A 17,823-nucleotide genomic window follows, 5' to 3' on the forward strand; every position below is an offset into this window, starting at 1 on the left:
TTCAAATAGGCAGTTGTAAGAATTTAGTGTAAGAGTGGGTTTTAAGATACTGGGCCCTCATGAAAAACCTATTCTAAAATAAACAAACAGCAGATGTGATTTAGGGTCTAGAGAAAGGTTTTCTGACTGAACGCCCTTCCCTTGGAAAATGCCAATTCAATGGGATTCAATCTGTTGCACGAACAGTAAATCCCTGCTCTCAGCTCCCCAGTGTGGTCTCCAGGGGCTTTCAGTTTGAACAAACTGCTACGGAACCGAAGATCTCTCCATTTTCAGGGTCCTGGCTCTTGGCAGTCCGCATTAAGAAGGTCCTCAGCTTTGTGACTGCTTCTTTGGTGGACAGGGAAGTTTGTGAGACATCTGGCTCCCAGGTCCCAGGTCCTGCTCACCCATGCAGGCAACAGGCTGCCTTACCCTGTAACAGGCATGCCCTGATGATGCCAAGACAGAAACTGTGGTCAAACTCTGGGTTTTATCCCCACCTTGCCCTGAAAAAAAGCTCTGAAGTTTTTTGGAGATTTTCACCTCAGAGGAAAAATAAACACTTCTGCTATCAAGTGCCAAATTAAAACAGTATTTTCAGAAAGACTACTTTTCCTGAGGCTGACAATCTCAGCTTTAGTGTAGTACTCACTTACAAACTTAGCAAAATGAGAAAAGATAAGCAAAGCAAACAAGGGTCTTTCAGGGTATTACTTCATAATTTTAAAACACTAACAACCACCAATATTATTACACTCAGCCTACAAAATGAATGACAAACAAGATAATAGTATCTGAGCGCCTGTATGATCACATCTATTCTGTATATTGCCTCTAAAAGCCCTGTCCCCGTCCCCTTCCTCATTTCAGCCTCCCATCCTGTACCTAACACAACTCAAACAATGCTCCTTTAAAATCTCCTCTAACATTAGCATCGACTCTAACCAGCTTAAAATTTCACTTTAAAAATAATACTGTAATGCCCACCTGCCTCAGGAACCTGGAACCTGAAAAAAATTAAACTCTTAGCCCAAGAGTGGTTAACAAGACTAGAAAAACTGCTCTCTGTAACCAAATACCAGCTTCCCAATCTCTACCTCTTGCTCCATTTCTTGAGTTTCAATCTGAGAGAGTAAGAACAGGAACAAAAAACAGGCAGAAAAAACACTCCAAGAAACACCAAATTCTTTAAGTAAAAGTAGCTCTACCAGATTTGCTAGGACCCAAAATACACCCAGCTGCTAAAGGAAAAACAGTAAAAAAATGCACATCTGGAATACCAACATTTAGGCAACTATAAGGAATAACTTTAATTTTACTTAAAAACTGCAGTATGCGTATCTACCACCAGGAGAGAAACAAAGGTCGGTGGCAACAATCACCAGATCAGGGTTGATCTCAAAGCTCTGGGTATACACCAAGTCCCACTGACCTTCATGAAACACTTTCAGCTTCTGCAGATTTGGACCACTATAAGTAACCTTACTTTGGTTGTTCTGAAAGACTGATAATGGCAGTATTGAACTCAGCTATATGAGCTTATTAGCAAAAAAAAGATGATTAGTTCTTCACTGCTGTTTTCTAAAGACAAGTAACACCATAAACATATCTAGGTCTTCAAATATTTTTAGCTAAGAGTGAATGCCACAGTGCAATATACATCCCTTATCGATGTTCTGTGCTTTGCTGTTTTGATGGTTTCCTTTAATAATCTTCTCTTTTTCCTCTTTCTTACATATTTTAAGCATTACGACCGCAGACCACCTTGTGAAGGGCAACACGCTTGTTTTTAAAGGCTAGATGTGCCCCTCATATCATTCAGCCCATTCGTATCATTCATATCACATCATTCATCACAAGATTACATCATTTAACACAAAAATTCTGGAAGAGCAGGATAAAATATGGAATACTGACCTTTACGAAAGATATTCAAATCTACAGTTGAAATGGTATTACTGCGCGAGGGTGGCATGCCTGCTGTAGGGATGCAATAACTACTATCAGTGTCTGAAGCAGTGCGACTAATGCTACATGTTTCCACAGGAGATCGATCTGCAGCATGGTGAGGTTTTGGTGGCCGAGGTGGAGGAATATCTGGAATAGTCTCCAGTTTTGAAGTCTGAGACAACGTTCCCTCTGGAAAAGTTCGTGGAATCTGGTAAGTACCTCCAGGTGTGGGGGGAATGTCATAGCTAATGGAGATGTGCCTCATCTGTGCGTCTAATGAAGATGTTGCTGACGGTGTATTGAAAACATGTTGCTCTCCTTCTGCATCAGTCCCAGACGGAGACGCTGCCTTCGGTAAAACATCCTGTGAGTAACTCCTAGGCAGGTTATAAAGGCTGCAGTCTGCCAGTGTCAGTCCAGTACGAGAAGGCGGAGAGTCATAGACACCTTGCTGCTGAAAAAAGCCATTCACAGCATGCTTGCTCGCTGATGGAGCAGGATTTTTGTGGGAGGGCACGTTATCATTGCAGTCTGTTTCAGAAGAGCTGGATTTTGCCGAGTCAGCATGAGATCTACACGTAAGATTGTAAGATTAAAATGTTGATGAACATTTAAAGAAAACCAAACATTACAAATAATAAACACAACATTTAAAATGTAAACAACTAAAAAGTCTATCGGTGTCTTCCAATTTTTTTTTTTTTTTTAAATGAAATACAGGAACTCAATTATTAATCAAACAGTAGTACTTAAGAAGGATCCTAAGTAACTACATACATACAAATCCATGCATGTGAAACAGACAACACAAGTGTGAAGCTTTAGCAGCAGCTAAACAACAAGTTGACGTTTCATAAAGCAAGTGATTTCCGTGATGCCAATTTAGAGCAGTGTTTGTTTGGGGGCTGGGGGATTTTTTTTATTATTTTCTTTTTAACCCATACTGCAAACTAGCAGCACTTTAATGGCACTGTTAAAGGTAAAAATAATACGCTCAATCCTTGGGTTTACAGTACTTGCTAGTTCTAATCAGTATGAAAAAAAAGTTAGAGGAAAAAATACAACTGCTTGTAACACCCTTAAGTGCATGCCTAAAGTTATCTACTGACCATAATAAAACTGGTTTGAAATACATAAAGGAGAGAGAAATAACAGATAAGAACAGAAATAGGAGGAAACGGGGGGAAATAGCGGGGGATCCATAGTATGTACATGCAACAGAGTGCTTTTGTCTTGAATGCTAATTAAGGCAGTGTTGTTAGATAAAACTGCACAGTAGTTTACCTTTGATTTCTTTGGACATTCCATCTTTTATGAGAATAGCACTCTAATACTGGTACTGAGCAGTACCAGTAAACTTACATAGAAAATAAACACAGCATTTTTTTTTTTTTTTAAACCTCCTCAGTTACCTGCTCCAGGCAGAGAAATTCTGTTATCAGTCTGACTCCTTGCTTAAATGGAAGTCAAGACAGTGGCAAAATACTAACACAGGTGGAGTTAATGCAGTCCATACACTTTTTGATCAATCATACAATGATATTTCCTATTTTCATTACCACAGTGCCATACCATTGTGTTAATTTATACATACATATGTAAATATTTCAGCATGCGTGTATATCAACAAATAGCTGCTATGCTATTCTTGCTAAGCTCTATTAAGCAACTGGACCATGCAGTTTACAAAACTTCCGAGGAATAAAATGCATAAAAATCAACAGCATGACTACCACAAGAAGCATTTTTTTCCCCTTATTTTAAGAGGCGCTCTACCTCAAAGTGATCACAACCAGAATTTATTATTCAAATTTCAATTTGTCGATAAGATCGCACAAAACTTTCTTTCTTAGAGGACAGCTGGATTTATCTCCCGGGGTTCTGGTAACCTGAGGAGAAAGGAATCCAGTTTAGCTATTCATTTAGGTTTCCTCTGCAGTCATTGGAGAAATGGAGACTGTGTGAAACACAATCCGTTCTTCTTAGATATCCATCTAAACCCTATGAATCACTCCCAAAGTGCCTCTCTGCCAGCTATCAAGGGAACCAATGTGATTAGCTTAGACTGGACATCTGCAGTCAAGAAAAATGTCATTCACCTAACCAACTGGTTTTTGTAATGTTTAACGGCAGAGATACATCTTCCATCAGTCCGAGTGGCTTACGAGAGTTCTTCTCTGGCTTTAATTATATCACCTTTTTCTATTAGCTTGTTCTTAGTTATTTTTGGTGTGGTTTTATTTTCATTAGAAAAAGTACACTAATTTTGCTCTGGTTACTATTTTAAACATAGATTTAAATTCTGTCTCACTGGTTGGAATTGGTTTCTGGGTGACTCTGAACATTAATCTGCATTTAGTTTAATAGACCCCCCAAAAAGAAGGGAATGTTCTCATCAAGTATTTATCCTTGGCACAACCAAGGAAGTGAAACTTCCTATGTTCCTTACAATGCTGACCATCAAAAGCATCTCTCGTTTGCTAACAGTTTACTTCGTTTGCCTCAGAGCTTCAAAAATTCACTAATGAACCACTGAAAGTTTAACACACTTGCAAAAAATAGAGCACACAGGACTGAAGGAACTACATGAGGTTACAGAGTACATAATAAATTGTGAACATACTGTGTGACTAGTAACACTCTGAGCTTAGCCCCTGCTGCAGCCCTTGCTCTTTACTGGAAGGATTCATTCAGGAGTTCCTCACTTTCTAGACGTACTCTTCTAGTTCTGTGGTATTCATTCAGACCAAAGTCCCAGCAAAAGTCACATGTGTTTTACATGAGCAAGTATGGGAAGGATTGTGAGCTGTATTTTATATGCTATAAAAATAAAGTGGGCAGTCTGGAGAAGCTGGACACTGACAATCAATTGTAGAACCAAAATTATTAGTTCCAGTTCACTAGGATATATTTTAAAATGAAAACACTTCCAAAACTACAGAAATAAAATATAAACACTACATTTATCTTACAAACATGCAGGAGTATATAACCAAAGCTCAAAATGCAACAACAGCACATATATGATGCCAGCGCTTAAGGATTACCCATCACATGTAAGCAACAAATGCTATCATTTTAAATTTGGGCATTTTTTCTGGGTCTAAGTGAATGCTGCTGCTTCTTTCTTGACCACAAGCACTTGTGAAAACAGAAGACTTTCAAAAACCATGACACATGAGGCAGCCAGGCCTGTCATTTGCTTCGCTGATGGCAACAACTGACATTTCTTATTATAAGAGGGCATTTCTGATTTACTTCACGTTTTTAAAAGTAATCTTTTGGAATCAACTTCTTAGTCTATTGAAATAGTTTTCAGAGTATCAATTGGTTGTAACCAATCTGATTTCGCAAGACCAAGTTTGAAGACGCTCTGAAACACAGGCCAAGAAAGCAGTGTATGCCAAAATGAAGACAGGGAATTCGGCCTTCGAAGTTTAACTAGTTTTCAAAAGTCAGTATTAACCACTGATCATAATAAGAACACCACGTACAATTTTGAAAACCTACAATGCACAGTTGATTCATGTTACTTAAAGAAAATTTAGGTTAGGACTAGAGTTCAGGGATTCCTGCTTTTTTTTTTTTTTAAAAAGGATTTCAGATGCAGGATGCTTGATGACTTCTGCGCTTAAGAAAGTTATCTGAAAATTTTAAATTTTTCCCGCGCACTTCAGAACAGCTCAACAAAAAAATCAATTGGCTTAAATATTCCATTAACAACTGGTTATTAAGATAAGTATTACTGGTTTTTTACACCTCAGTTTAAAATAATGGCAAAGTTGGATATAACACAATGAAAACTCCTCACTCTACAAGCAGAGGATGACTGTGACATGAATTCAGTGTTATCACATGTGGGCATCACATATCTGCAAATTATGCTAAGTGGCAATGCTATTCCTTACTCAGTGCTAGGACTGGACACCTCTTTCCACATATCAGAAGAGATAACTGTACAGCCTGCTGATCTACAAGGACCGGACATTAAGATGCACAGAGAAGAGGTGGGGCATTGAGGCAGGGGGAGCCCAATGAAAAGCCTGCCTCCATGTACTAAAAACTACTTGCTGACAGAGACCCAGGAAAAAAGTTTTAAAAGTGTTTTAGTCTGAGGGGTGATCACCCCATTTCTGAATATGCTGTATTCGGTCTGGCTTGACCACCCATCCTTTAGAGCTGATTCTTTTCCATCTGCAGGAATCTATATGACTGATTAAACAGAATACTATGAACAAAGTGGCAGCAAAACTGCTCTTGTGTGCCAGCAATCTGGGATAGAAACAGCAAGCATAGTAAAAATGTGGATAGATAAATAAATAAATAATAAACCAGCTCTACTTCCAGAAAATGGAAGCCAAAGTTACATAGTTTTTCTGTTAAAACTCACAGAACACCATGCAAGATGCATCTCAAACAAACAATATTTTCAGGCAAGTTAATGGCTCTGTGATTAATTTCTCACACGTTCCAAGAATGGCTACTTGTTCACTCACTGCAGTAGAATCTTTTTACTTTCAAAATCTTCTAATAGCAGGTATTCCTGCCCTTCTTCCGAGAGAAAGGGCGAGCCTTGGCTGATTCACATACATAGGAAAGATGAGGAAGACAGCATTTAGTATTTCAGTATACCTCTCCAGTGAGCCAGAACAATAAGGGTTTTGGAAACAGTCTTTGGCTGCATTTTCTTATTTAGGATCCAAATACAAACCTTAAAATCTCACTAAATGCTACAGTTGAACAATGCTCTTTCTCAAGTCAACAGTGATCAGAGCATAGAACTATTTTAGACAAAATACAGCATGATTATTACAGCTGCAAGTGCCGCGTCCAAGATATTCTCACAACAGTACGCAGTGCATTGCATGACACCGTAATGAAGCATTTCAGAATTATTTGTTAGTTCTGAAACACCACAATTCTTAAAAATTTCAAAGAGGCAGCTCGGATACTTCCTCTATGTTTCACAGTTACCCACCTCACCTGGAAAAGAACCCCAAAGCCTTGAAATAAAATTCAGTGGTTCCCAGATTATCTATAAAGTAACATGCAAAATTAGAACAGAAAATGTTCCCTCTGCATATTGGCAACTTTAAAGTCTAAAGTGAAAACGTCATAGGAATAAACCATTCAAGTAACAATACCTGCCTATTTAATTACATCTATTAAGCTTTGCACTTTACACTAAGGAAAAAGGTTGTATGATACAAAGACAAATTGTTCCAAGTCTGGAAATTAATAGGAAAATGTAGCCATTTAATTTTTTCTTCACCTGTAAGGAGATGTGGGTTGGGGTAGCGCACAGCGTGCCCTCTAACTGATCATCTTAGTAACATGCTACGCAGATACACAAAGCTCAAATTCCATAGGAAAAGGTCTATATCCTCTATACTCCAGCCCAAATCCAGCAGAGTACCTACTGTACCAGACATGAAACATAAGCAGTCCTTTTAGGTGGAACTGAAACTCCAGCATAACTATTATTCTGAATTTTCTTTATTACAGCTTTCTTAATAAAAGGACATAGCTATTTAGTGAATTTAGTTAAATATAATACACTAAAGCCCATATAATTTCCAAATAATCACAATGCCAATGTTCCACTGTCTTCGAATATTCCTATAAAAACATCATTTACTTAAACAATCCCTACACTCCCAAAGACTTTGTTCAGTTCTTTCTCAGTTCCCTCGACATTTTATCTCTATTGGACCTTCTGCCTTCCCCAACACCCAAATACCTTCTCTCCTGTGTCACCAGTGTCTTCCTCAAGAAATTTTGCAGGCTATTCATGGACTCTATACCTTGCCGCGTTTTCTGCCCCCCTTTATGGTCTCCTCAGACTTTATTCCTTCTACTTAACCCACGCGTCATGCAACCGTGGAAGTCAGGTCAGAACGTCAATTACACATCCCAACCTTGGTCATTCCTAAAAACACACTTCATGTGGTGGCGTTAGAAATCCACTCTGCGCCCGTCCCTCGCAGAAGCAAACGGGCACTCAGGCACACTTCTGATGAGCCAGGGCGCTGAAATGAAAAGTCAGGATTTCTCTGCCAAGCCGTTCTGGAAACGATACCAAACTTTTTGATAGCTTTTGGCAGGAACGGTGACATACCTCTTGGGCACCATCAGCTTCTAAACATCATTAAACATTGAAACCTTTACAACTGAGAAAGCAGACACTGGGTTTCCCCTTCTCTTGCAGGAGGCTTTGGGGCACGCCGTGCTGCCCGTAACCTGCACATTCCATACTCTGGGGGAACTGTAGGCTCATTCCTCTGTTTTATAAGAAAGATTGTAAAGGGCGGATACTTTTCTACCATGTAATCATCAGTAAATGGAGCAGGAAACTCCTCAGGCACAACAGAGCAAGATAAAAATGCCAAGGGAGCAGAGAGCACATGGCACAGGTAAAACTGGCAGAGCATCAAGGTGTTGATGAAGAAGGCACCGCCACTAAAAGGTATGGCCCTAAGGGAGTATGTGAAACACTCATGAAAACACTTTCAAAGGAAGCTTTCCTCAGCCTTCCATGTACTTGTCTGCAATCACAAAAAGAGTATGACGTTTTGTTTATTTTGCTGGAAATATCCCAGCAGATTTTATTTTAAATTACTGCAGAAAAGAAGCTTGCCAGAGAGATTTATAAGGTTCTCCCACAGAATACTCAAGGTTGGAAGGGACCTCTGGAGATTATCTGGTCCAGCTCTTCCAATACCCCTAAGCAAAGCCAACTTCAAAGTCAGGTGAGGCTCCTTAGGAGCTTGTCCAGTCAAGTTTGTTTGTGGTTTTTGTTTTGGTTTGGTTTTGTTTTTTTAAATCTCGGAGGACGGAAATTCCACTAAGTCCCTGGGCAGCCTGCTCCAGGGATGGCCACCATGATCCATTCTGAAAAACCATAGCGATATTTCCCAGGTAGCTACCATAAATATCATATCCTGCTATGCAGGAGGTGCTATACATCTATTTAAGTTAGAAGTAGCAGTTGGAGAAATAAATATACATTTAATTCAGTAGAAGTTCTCAATTCTTTCCTTAAAATTTCCTATTGCACACTTCTCTGGAGAACTGTCTGTGTAGGTACCAGTAAGAAACAAGATTATTCGAGCTTGTTTTTAAATATCTGTTATTTGGAAAAAAGTAGAAATTCAGGATACAGAAATTAAGTGGTTTAAGTCTCCTGCGTTCTTAGTTATCATAAAATAATTATCTTTTACTCTTGCTTGAGAGTCTGAACCATGTTAGTAATAGTCAAAAAATATCATTTGAGGATTGCTATATCCAGTGGTAACCTGGCAGGTGATAATAAATATCACATGTTTTACTGAATCCCTTCCATGAGAACTTTAACTGGCAAAACTGGGGCACCAAATACCAGAAGGGAGAAAGGCTAAATTTCTCCAGCTTTTTCTAGACCTAGACTGGACTAAACACACCAGATTGTGGCTAAAGAAAGGGTACTTCTCTGCTTTGTACCATGCATCACACCAAGCTAAAATGAAATGCTTGGATCACTGCATTTATCTGATACTTCATACTGGCAATTGCTGTCCACACTTTTGAAGAATGCGATATGGGTCTAGCATCGATCAAACACCTTACTATTGCTGCAAAAAGTTGAAGCATAGAAAGAAAAGAAGCAAAAGTTACAGGCAGCTTCCCCCAATAGATTACGTACATCCAAATGTTCAATGACTCGGCAGTAAAAAAAGTGGTTTTAGCACAAACATTCTTGGCCTGTAATACAAATAAGTGTTATTAAGAAAAAAACGTCACTTACCTCATAGGTTCAGGTTTTTTACTTTGACAGTTTATTAGCAGTAGGTAGTCTTGAGGATCTTCTTGACCAGAGGAAGACTCCAGTGGGGGGATGTTAATAAGCTGATAAGGAGGAGGTAGGGAAGATTCTGCTTGCATGGAAGGCGGTGAAGTGTTGATGGGCAAGGGTAACTCAGCAGATGGTTGTAAAGAACTGACCGGTGCCTTCACAGCATCTGCAAACACAGAAGCAAAGCATTCTTTTTAGAACAAAAAAAACAGTCTTACGATACTACCAAAATAAATTTATTGACAGAGGATGAGAAAAGTCAGGGGGTTTAATTCAAAACTGTAAAATCAGTGGACATAAGAACATCTGGATATTAACATTTGTTTCAGAGTATTTATATACAAGTCTTTACAATCTCTTTATATTTTTTCAAACTGTAATAAATTTCTTAAGTATGCCTTGGAAACAGAGGTTATGCCTTATTTAATGATTTAACCAACCTGTTTTCTGGTCACAGAAAGAACAAAGATGCTGACAGCTGCAGTAAGACAGCTAAGAACACAAATCTGTTGTTTTAATCAAGAACAGACAAAGTCCTATAGGTTATTACTTGAATATGGTAACCTGAGTCAGCACTTGCATGTATTCATCCCTTTTTGACCAAGGTCACTTCAACATCTGAGATTAGTCACCAGTCAAGAACTGGCCTCTCTTAATATCTGAAAAGCAACAGGAAAAACACTGCTTTTGCAATGGCAGATCCCTTACGACTATAAAAATAATGCAGAGGTACAACAGGTACCATGTTCCACTAAGCCCCCTCATTACATAGTCCAACTTTTTATTTTAGTCCAATAAATGAAGTAGTTGTGGTTTGTTGTTGTTGTTTAGTTGGGGGGGGGAAAAGAGGTGATGTTGTGGGTTTTGTTTTTTGGTTTTTTTAAATAACCTTGTCTTTATAATTCTTATCCACTTCCTATTAATGTATATTCTAGAGTAACTTCTTTTTTCCTTCCGAATACATGTATCCTGACTTTAAATTATCTGGGAGACTGGAAAATATTGACACTGTCAAACATTAAACAATCATTTAACTTTTTCATTGTTTTAATGATACATTGACTAAGAACAACATAATTAAGCAAATTGTTCCTCAATTATCAAGGCTCCCTAGTACTTGCAACTCATTGTACATTCCAATTTGCACATCCCAAGAATGGACACTGATTATTAGCATTGTTTAAATGAACATATTATCCAATGCAGACTGCTCCTGTTAGGCTTACAAGCCAGCTATGCACTACAAAGTAACTTCATCCAGCTTCTGCTTCCCAGCACTATCCTGGGAAGGACCAGATGAGCAGACCAGAACATAGTCCTCCTGCTTCCACTTCTGTACACTAGATACAAGTGATTTAGATGTGGAAATAGGAACAGCAGTACTTGCTTTGAACTCCCATGGCACTTACACAGCCTCAGAAATTAAATCCCACCACACCCATGTGGGTGGAAGAAGTCTAGGTGTATGAAAATTCCTCAACTCAACCTACCTGAAAAGGTAGGATAATCTAAAAAAAAAAAGTTTTTATAAAAGGTTCTGCCTGACCTATCCATCAAACTAGTTAGCAGAACAAAGGCAAAACCAGACTGCACCCAGTGATCTCACACACGAAAATAAAACGGTTTCTTTACTACATGCTAAAATACTAAAATATGAACAATTTTCTATTATTTACGAATTTCAAGAGGTTGAAGGAGCCTATTCGAGGCACCTACTGATATTTCTTCATTCCCCTAATGTAGGGGTTCAATAACAGGAACAGAGAGGTACCCGAATGGACCTACCAGGCACGTATTTCTTGCTCCTGGAAAAGAGGCAGTGGGAGAAAGGAAAAGTAGCTCTGTCCTGTCCCCTCCAGAACTGAGAAATGCAAGTAAATTTATGCACGAGTGAGAGCGGAGAAGAAAGGTTTCCTGCCAGATACACTATCATTCTTTGGTCACACTTACAGACAAGATCCTCAAGGGCTTTGGCGTACCACAGTCCCCACCCCCGTTCCGTGTCCCTGACTACACATGACCGTGACAACATTAGATCTGCTTGGCGCCACGTTCACACAAGGGGAAAGAAGAAATCAAACAGGATGTCCCCGCAGCTTCCAGGGAAGATGGGCGTGTCAGTTAGACCACAGGTAGTCAGGAGAGCTCAACAGGTATATAGTAAGATGCATGCCTACATGAGGCTGATGCATTTAAACAAACCACGCACTAGCATTCCCAGGAAGAGTAACAAGACTCAGGGGTAGCTTTCCAGGGAAAAATAAAATCAAGCAGCTTGAAAGAGGGCCAATGTACCCACCAGGTTTGGAGAAAGAAACAGTTACTTCCTTGGAGGAGTAAGAGAAAAGTGTACGTGTGAGAGAAAGAAAAAGAATTAAAGGCCAGCTATAACCTGTAATTGCTGAAAGGAGGCAAGGTGGTAAAGAGCATTAGGCTAGATACAAAGCCCACGATGCCATCTCTGACGGTGGCCCGCTGCAGACAGACTGAGCACAAGCAGCAAGACAAGCCTGCCAGCTTCTGGGGCTCTACAACTTCGGGCACCCCAGTGCAGAGGCCGCATCCACAGTCTATGCTGACCAGCCTCTGAGGAGCTTTTCTCTGAATTTGTCCTACTTCTTTTGAGTACATTTATATTTTTGACCTCTACCACCATCCTGTGGCAATGAGCTCCACACCTTATTATGTATGGCATGAAAAGACACTTCCTTTTATTTTAAACCTACTGCCTGATAGTTTCACTTTATCCTTCAGCTCCCATCTTCAGAGAAACAGTGAACAATTGCCTCCTATTCATAATCCCCATTCCCAACTTTACACAACTTTGTCACAGCTTTACTGAGTTGGTGCTGCCTAATTTTTCTTGGTACAGAAGCCATTTCATTGCAGATCTTGTTTCCCTTCACTCTCACCTTTCCTAGCTCTACTAATTCCTTCCTGAGAAGGGAAACTAACTATTGCATAAAACGTACAAAAAAGTCTGGGACACACTTACTGATTTACAAAGACGTAACAGTAATTCATTCTGTTCCTATCCTAACCATTTGCCTTTTGATTGTTACTGAGTATTAAAGGTGACACTGCCCAACTGTCCAGAAGGTTCATGATCTCTTCTCTGAGCAAGGATTTGGAGCCCATTAATGTTAATGGATCATTAGGGATACTTTCCTTGTAACGAGCTGCCTCATTTATTTTGACACAGATATCACCTGACAAAATCCCTGAGTCCCCCTACGGATCTGTTGGGGGGGGTTTTTTGTGTGTTTTGGTTGGGAATTTTTTTTTTTTTTTTTTTTTGCAGTGGATAGAGCACTAAACTATTAAAATACCAACTTTCTGATCTGAAATTCATCCTCATACAGGCGTTTTGTATGTGTTAAACAGCACAGGCTAATGCCTGATTTAAAGAGCAACTGAACTTAGTCTAAAGCACTTCACTGCTGGGCTACTTATTATTTGCTTTACACATTCAAGCTATTTCAAATTTGACTACGAAGAAAACAGTAATGTTAACTACTTTCATCACCGAGCAAATGAATGCCGTTTGCTTATCTGCACCCTCTGAAATATTCTCTTCAGCCACATACTTCCGAAGCTGATATGAAGGAAAGAGTTTCTCCCAGCAGCCTATTATGATTTCAAAGAGTACAATCATCAACTTGCTCCACTTTGGACTAGCAGATCTTTAGGGAAGGGGTCATCTGCACACCAAAGAGCGTTGTAAGTCATTTGGTTTGTTCCCAGAGCTCAGACACTCGGACTGCTTTGAAATAAGCGGGAGCTGGAAAAACATCCAGAATATTTAACATGCAAATGAGCATAACAAGAATCCTATTTTGTTTTTATAATTCCTGCACTCAGTACAGCTTGAACAAGCAGCTTTCTCAAAACAGGGCAAGAGTCTTATCTTTTCTCAGTTGGTTTGTTAAGAGCAGTTACAGGCATCATCTTCGCTAGAATTTATACTTTTTTCCTCATAACCATTTTTGTATTTGCCTCACTGATAAAACAATCATAAAGTTAGTAAGTTAAAAAGAACATTTTCTGAACAAGAATAATAAAAGGCTCCCCTCTCTTCCTTCTTAACTATATAAAGCTTCTTTATTCCACATGTTCCTATATCTGTGCTTTATGAACAATCTAGAAGATTTGCGTGTGGGAGTTTGCATTTAGGGTTGGTTTTGTGGTTTTTTTTTTTTTTAAATGAGAGCAAAAATTAAATTGTTTTCTACATTATGATATAGTCTTTTAATATTCTAATTATGTAAATACTTGAAATGTTCTCATAATGAACAAAACAGAAGCCTCATTACAGTAAGCATCTCTTTAAATGTCAAAATTGCAATCAAAGTAAGAAAATGCATTCTTTGCAGATCGTAGGTAGAAAGACTAAAATAGAAATGGGATTTTCCCATTGTAACAGTGAATCAGCAACAGTTATGCAATCGCACGATTCTACTATTCTTCTGAGATGTTTCATTCAATCCATTTACTATGACACAGATGTTACCCTTAAAACAACCAGTGGCCAACAAAATATTAGAGTAATAACCTTGAACAAAAATTTAGATACAACAGTGGGAGCCATAATAAAAAAAAAAACCACTTCACTTTATTCTTTAAAAGGACTTTTTTTTTTTTTTTTTTTTTTTTAAATTAAGTCTGTTAAGTCATTATCTGTGCTGCTTAATGTAGTGAGATACATCCTGAAACACACTGCTGGAGTTTCCCCTAGTGTCAGCTTCTACATGGTCTCAAGTGAAAGATCCTGGAATCAAAGGGCCACATATGTGCATGTGCACGCACGGAGCGCAAGTATGTGTATGCTGACAGGCACAGACAAACAAGCACTTGCTCTGTTCACATACTTAACTCAATAGATGTGAGCCAGATCCAGCCCAGAAGATGCATGGACACGTTAGTCTGGGTTTGGTTTTCAGCATAAGTCATCAGCTTACAATCAGTAAGAAATCTATGCAGTGAGCCTCAATTCTGAACATTTCTGCTATACCCAGAGAAAATCCTTTTAAATACTTTAATAAAAAGTTCCTGTGTATTTTGTAAGTTTGTTTTCTTAGTTTAATATAATCTCAAAAGTCTCTCTCTCTTTCTGAAGATAAACGTAATACCCTATTTAAAGAACACTAACGAAGAATTCAGCAGTTGCTTGTTGTTCAGGACAACCCTGCCTCCTGCATCTGAACCAGAAACGTGACTGACCGTTCCAAGTTCCTATCACACGCTGAAGTTTCCGGCTTCCAGAGCTCGCATCTAAAATTTAGTACTTACTATCTGCAGTTCATATGTAGTTTTAAGCTGCACTTTTGGTTACCCATTTAAAATTTGAAAATACCAAAAGCATTTCTACTCAGAATTTCTTCCCCCTCTCCACCTGCAATTTTCTTTTGAAGACTATTCATTCAAATGGGGGGAAAAAAACCCCAAACATCTCTAGCCTGTTCTCTGCATCTTCAGATGATACACAGGCTGTGTGATGCAGGAAAAATAATCAAGGAGTCCTGTTATAGACTAACTTCTATAGGTGCTTGTGAAAAGAAACAGTGCAGCCCACCACATTAAAACGTTTGGGGGTTTTTCTTCACTAAAAAGGCCCAGAGCTCTCCTCGGCAGAGCAGGCTGCTCTAGCCACACGGTGAGTTTACCCAGCTGGGGCTGCAGCACGCTGTCTGGAACCGTAGGTGCCTCTGCGCTTCAGGGGGGTTTTCGGCGCTCCACATACTGCCTCACAGCACCTCACGACTTGAGAACTAGCAAACTGCACAAGAGTTTTCCAACCCAGCCTCTTGCAATCCCCTTCTCCTAGCAACTCATCAGGTGATGTTAATGCCACAAAAGGTGTCCAGCAGGAACAAAGGAAAATTAAGTTAATTACCTAGGCATATTAGATTCAGTTTATTTTTCCTCAAGGAAGAGTAGAATCACCTTCCATATGATTTTTTGTCACATGCACCTGGCAGCTTAAGATAATAACACCAAACACTCAAGATTAAGATTCTGACTGCACTCCTGATATACATATATTAAAAAGATATAATTTATTTTTTTCCTCACATACTTGTAAGGGAAGACCTACTGTTGCAGATTTTGTGCTCTATTCATCATCATCTCATTTAGCCACCTATCCTTTAACCACATCATCTGAAGTCGAAGACATCTTAGTCTTCTCTGCCGTCTTCTCTTTCTCCTTTGGATAACAGGCAATGATTATCTCAGCTTTGCCTCCCTTTACTCAGCTCTTTAGCCACCAGCTACCACCTCTGCCAAACCTGCTATGCCAAATCTCAGGTCCTTCTGTGGTCCCGCTTCTTCTAATTTTATTATTCTTCTGCAATTTTGCCAGATGAAATCTTGCAACTCTGACAGCCTCCTTCGCAGTCTATCCTCACCTTCCTCTCAGCAATTCCACTGTCAAAAAAAATCATGTTTGTACATGTCAGTGGCCATTATCCCCCCCCTTTACTTCCTCAAAGCAACCAACCAAAAAAGCCTCCACAAAGAGATGCCCTTGTGCCACTACTCCCTCTAAACCTACTGCCTCACCTCTAAGACAACAGACCCACAATCCTTATACAGAGGGTCTCGCTCCTAATGCTTAACTCGGTCCTTTCATGTTATTCTTTACTGCACTCCAGGGTGACCTGTCACTCATCCTCCTGGCACGTCATCTTTGAGCTGACTTTCTTTCTAGTTAATCATATCCAAGAGATATAAAACACCCTCAACTCATCATTAAGTACATTATCTCCATGGTGCAACTTTGTTGCAAAGACTTTTTTTAAGCTTATTACTCTGTCATTGCACTTCTCTCTACACTCCTCCAGAGCCTCCCTTCCTTCATTTAAAAGCTCATGCTACTTCCCACTTCTGAGCCCTTTCATGACCAAGGTCTCTAATATTCATCATATGTTATTGAGATAGTGATTTTGATTTGCTAAGTATGCCAGCCTTTATCATCCACTTGTTAAAGCTGTCAAAGGAGAACACTTTTTATTTCTTGCAGGCAGACCCTTCATGCAGGAAGGGCACCCTAAACACCTCTAACGTCCACTATTTATTTATCAAAGACCGCCTGAAAATTTCTTCTCAAAAATCCGAGTCCAACAGCTGAAGCATTAAGACCACTCATCTGTCACAATGGTCAAAACCACCTTATTTGCTTTCACTTCTTCCCATGCTTCTGCTCCTACGTTGATGTCTCTTACTGCAGATAGCAAGTTCTTAGCAGCAGAGCCTGTTTTCTGTTCCACGCTTGTGTTACAGGCAGCACACGGGTATCCTGATCTAATACGGAGATCTCCAACGCAGCACAGCAGCAGTGATGCCTGACCACGCAGCATTAGAGAGAATACAAGGAGTCAGGATCGGAAGGTGGAGTTATGTTCATCCTGCCAGTCACTGATATTGCACCTAAGCTATGATCAGCCTGCAGTGTATGTAATTATCAGAACACAATTAAAAAAAGTGGTTATCTGAAAATAATTTTACCGTTCAAAATGCAGAAGGCATGAGAGGCATATACCAGATAGCAGCTACCTGAACAGAAATACTGCACACTTTGAGAGCGCTGTGTGTGAAGCGAGCTGTAGCTCTTTCAAAGTACGATCCTTATGATGACATAAACTTTCTTTACCACATGTGATTATTTGTGTAAATGTAATTGTAGATTTCAGTGTCTTGTTCTTCCCTTTTCTTTTTTTCTTCTGCTTTACTTTGTTATTTCTTCTGGTTTACTTTGTTATTGCTATCTTTATTCAAATGAATACATGCAAGTAACACATTTGCATATAGTAAGATTATTTCCTCCTTCCCCTGTTCTGCCAAGCACGTAATTCACTAAATTACAGAAACATGCAGCTGGATCACATATAAAACTTTCATCACAGATGTCTACTGAATTCTAGGGAATTTGTTTTTTAATAGCACTAACCACCACCATCTCCTATTTTTTTTTTCTCTGTAAATCCAAGGAGGCAATTGGACTGGGCTTCCAAACGAACAGCAAGCAGGAGCAACAGGCCAGTGGTGCCCCCAGTCCTTGA

General features: G+C 39.4%; 1 protein-coding gene across 6 annotated transcripts in view; it reads right to left on the bottom strand.

Moving 5' to 3' along the window:
• The window catches only part of GAB1 (GRB2 associated binding protein 1), a 102,750-nt gene that overhangs the window by 21,593 nt on the left and 63,334 nt on the right, over positions 1-17,823 (bottom strand). For 4 of the 6 annotated variants that reach the window (XM_076337138.1, XM_076337137.1, XM_076337134.1 and 1 more), the window contains exons 3-5: positions 9,716-9,929; positions 6,429-6,509; positions 1,900-2,504 (exon numbers count right to left, since the gene is read on the bottom strand). In XM_076337138.1, coding sequence (XP_076193253.1) covers positions 1,900-2,504; positions 6,429-6,509; positions 9,716-9,929 — 900 coding nt within the window. The remainder of the gene's footprint in view (positions 1-1,899; positions 2,505-6,428; positions 6,510-9,715; positions 9,930-17,823) is intronic. The other 2 variants (XM_076337139.1, XM_076337136.1) reach the window with 1 other exon arrangement.

The sequence above is a fragment of the Aptenodytes patagonicus genome, chromosome 4 (genome assembly GCF_965638725.1).
Source record: "Aptenodytes patagonicus chromosome 4, bAptPat1.pri.cur, whole genome shotgun sequence".
NCBI classification, from domain to species: Eukaryota; Metazoa; Chordata; class Aves; order Sphenisciformes; family Spheniscidae; genus Aptenodytes; species Aptenodytes patagonicus.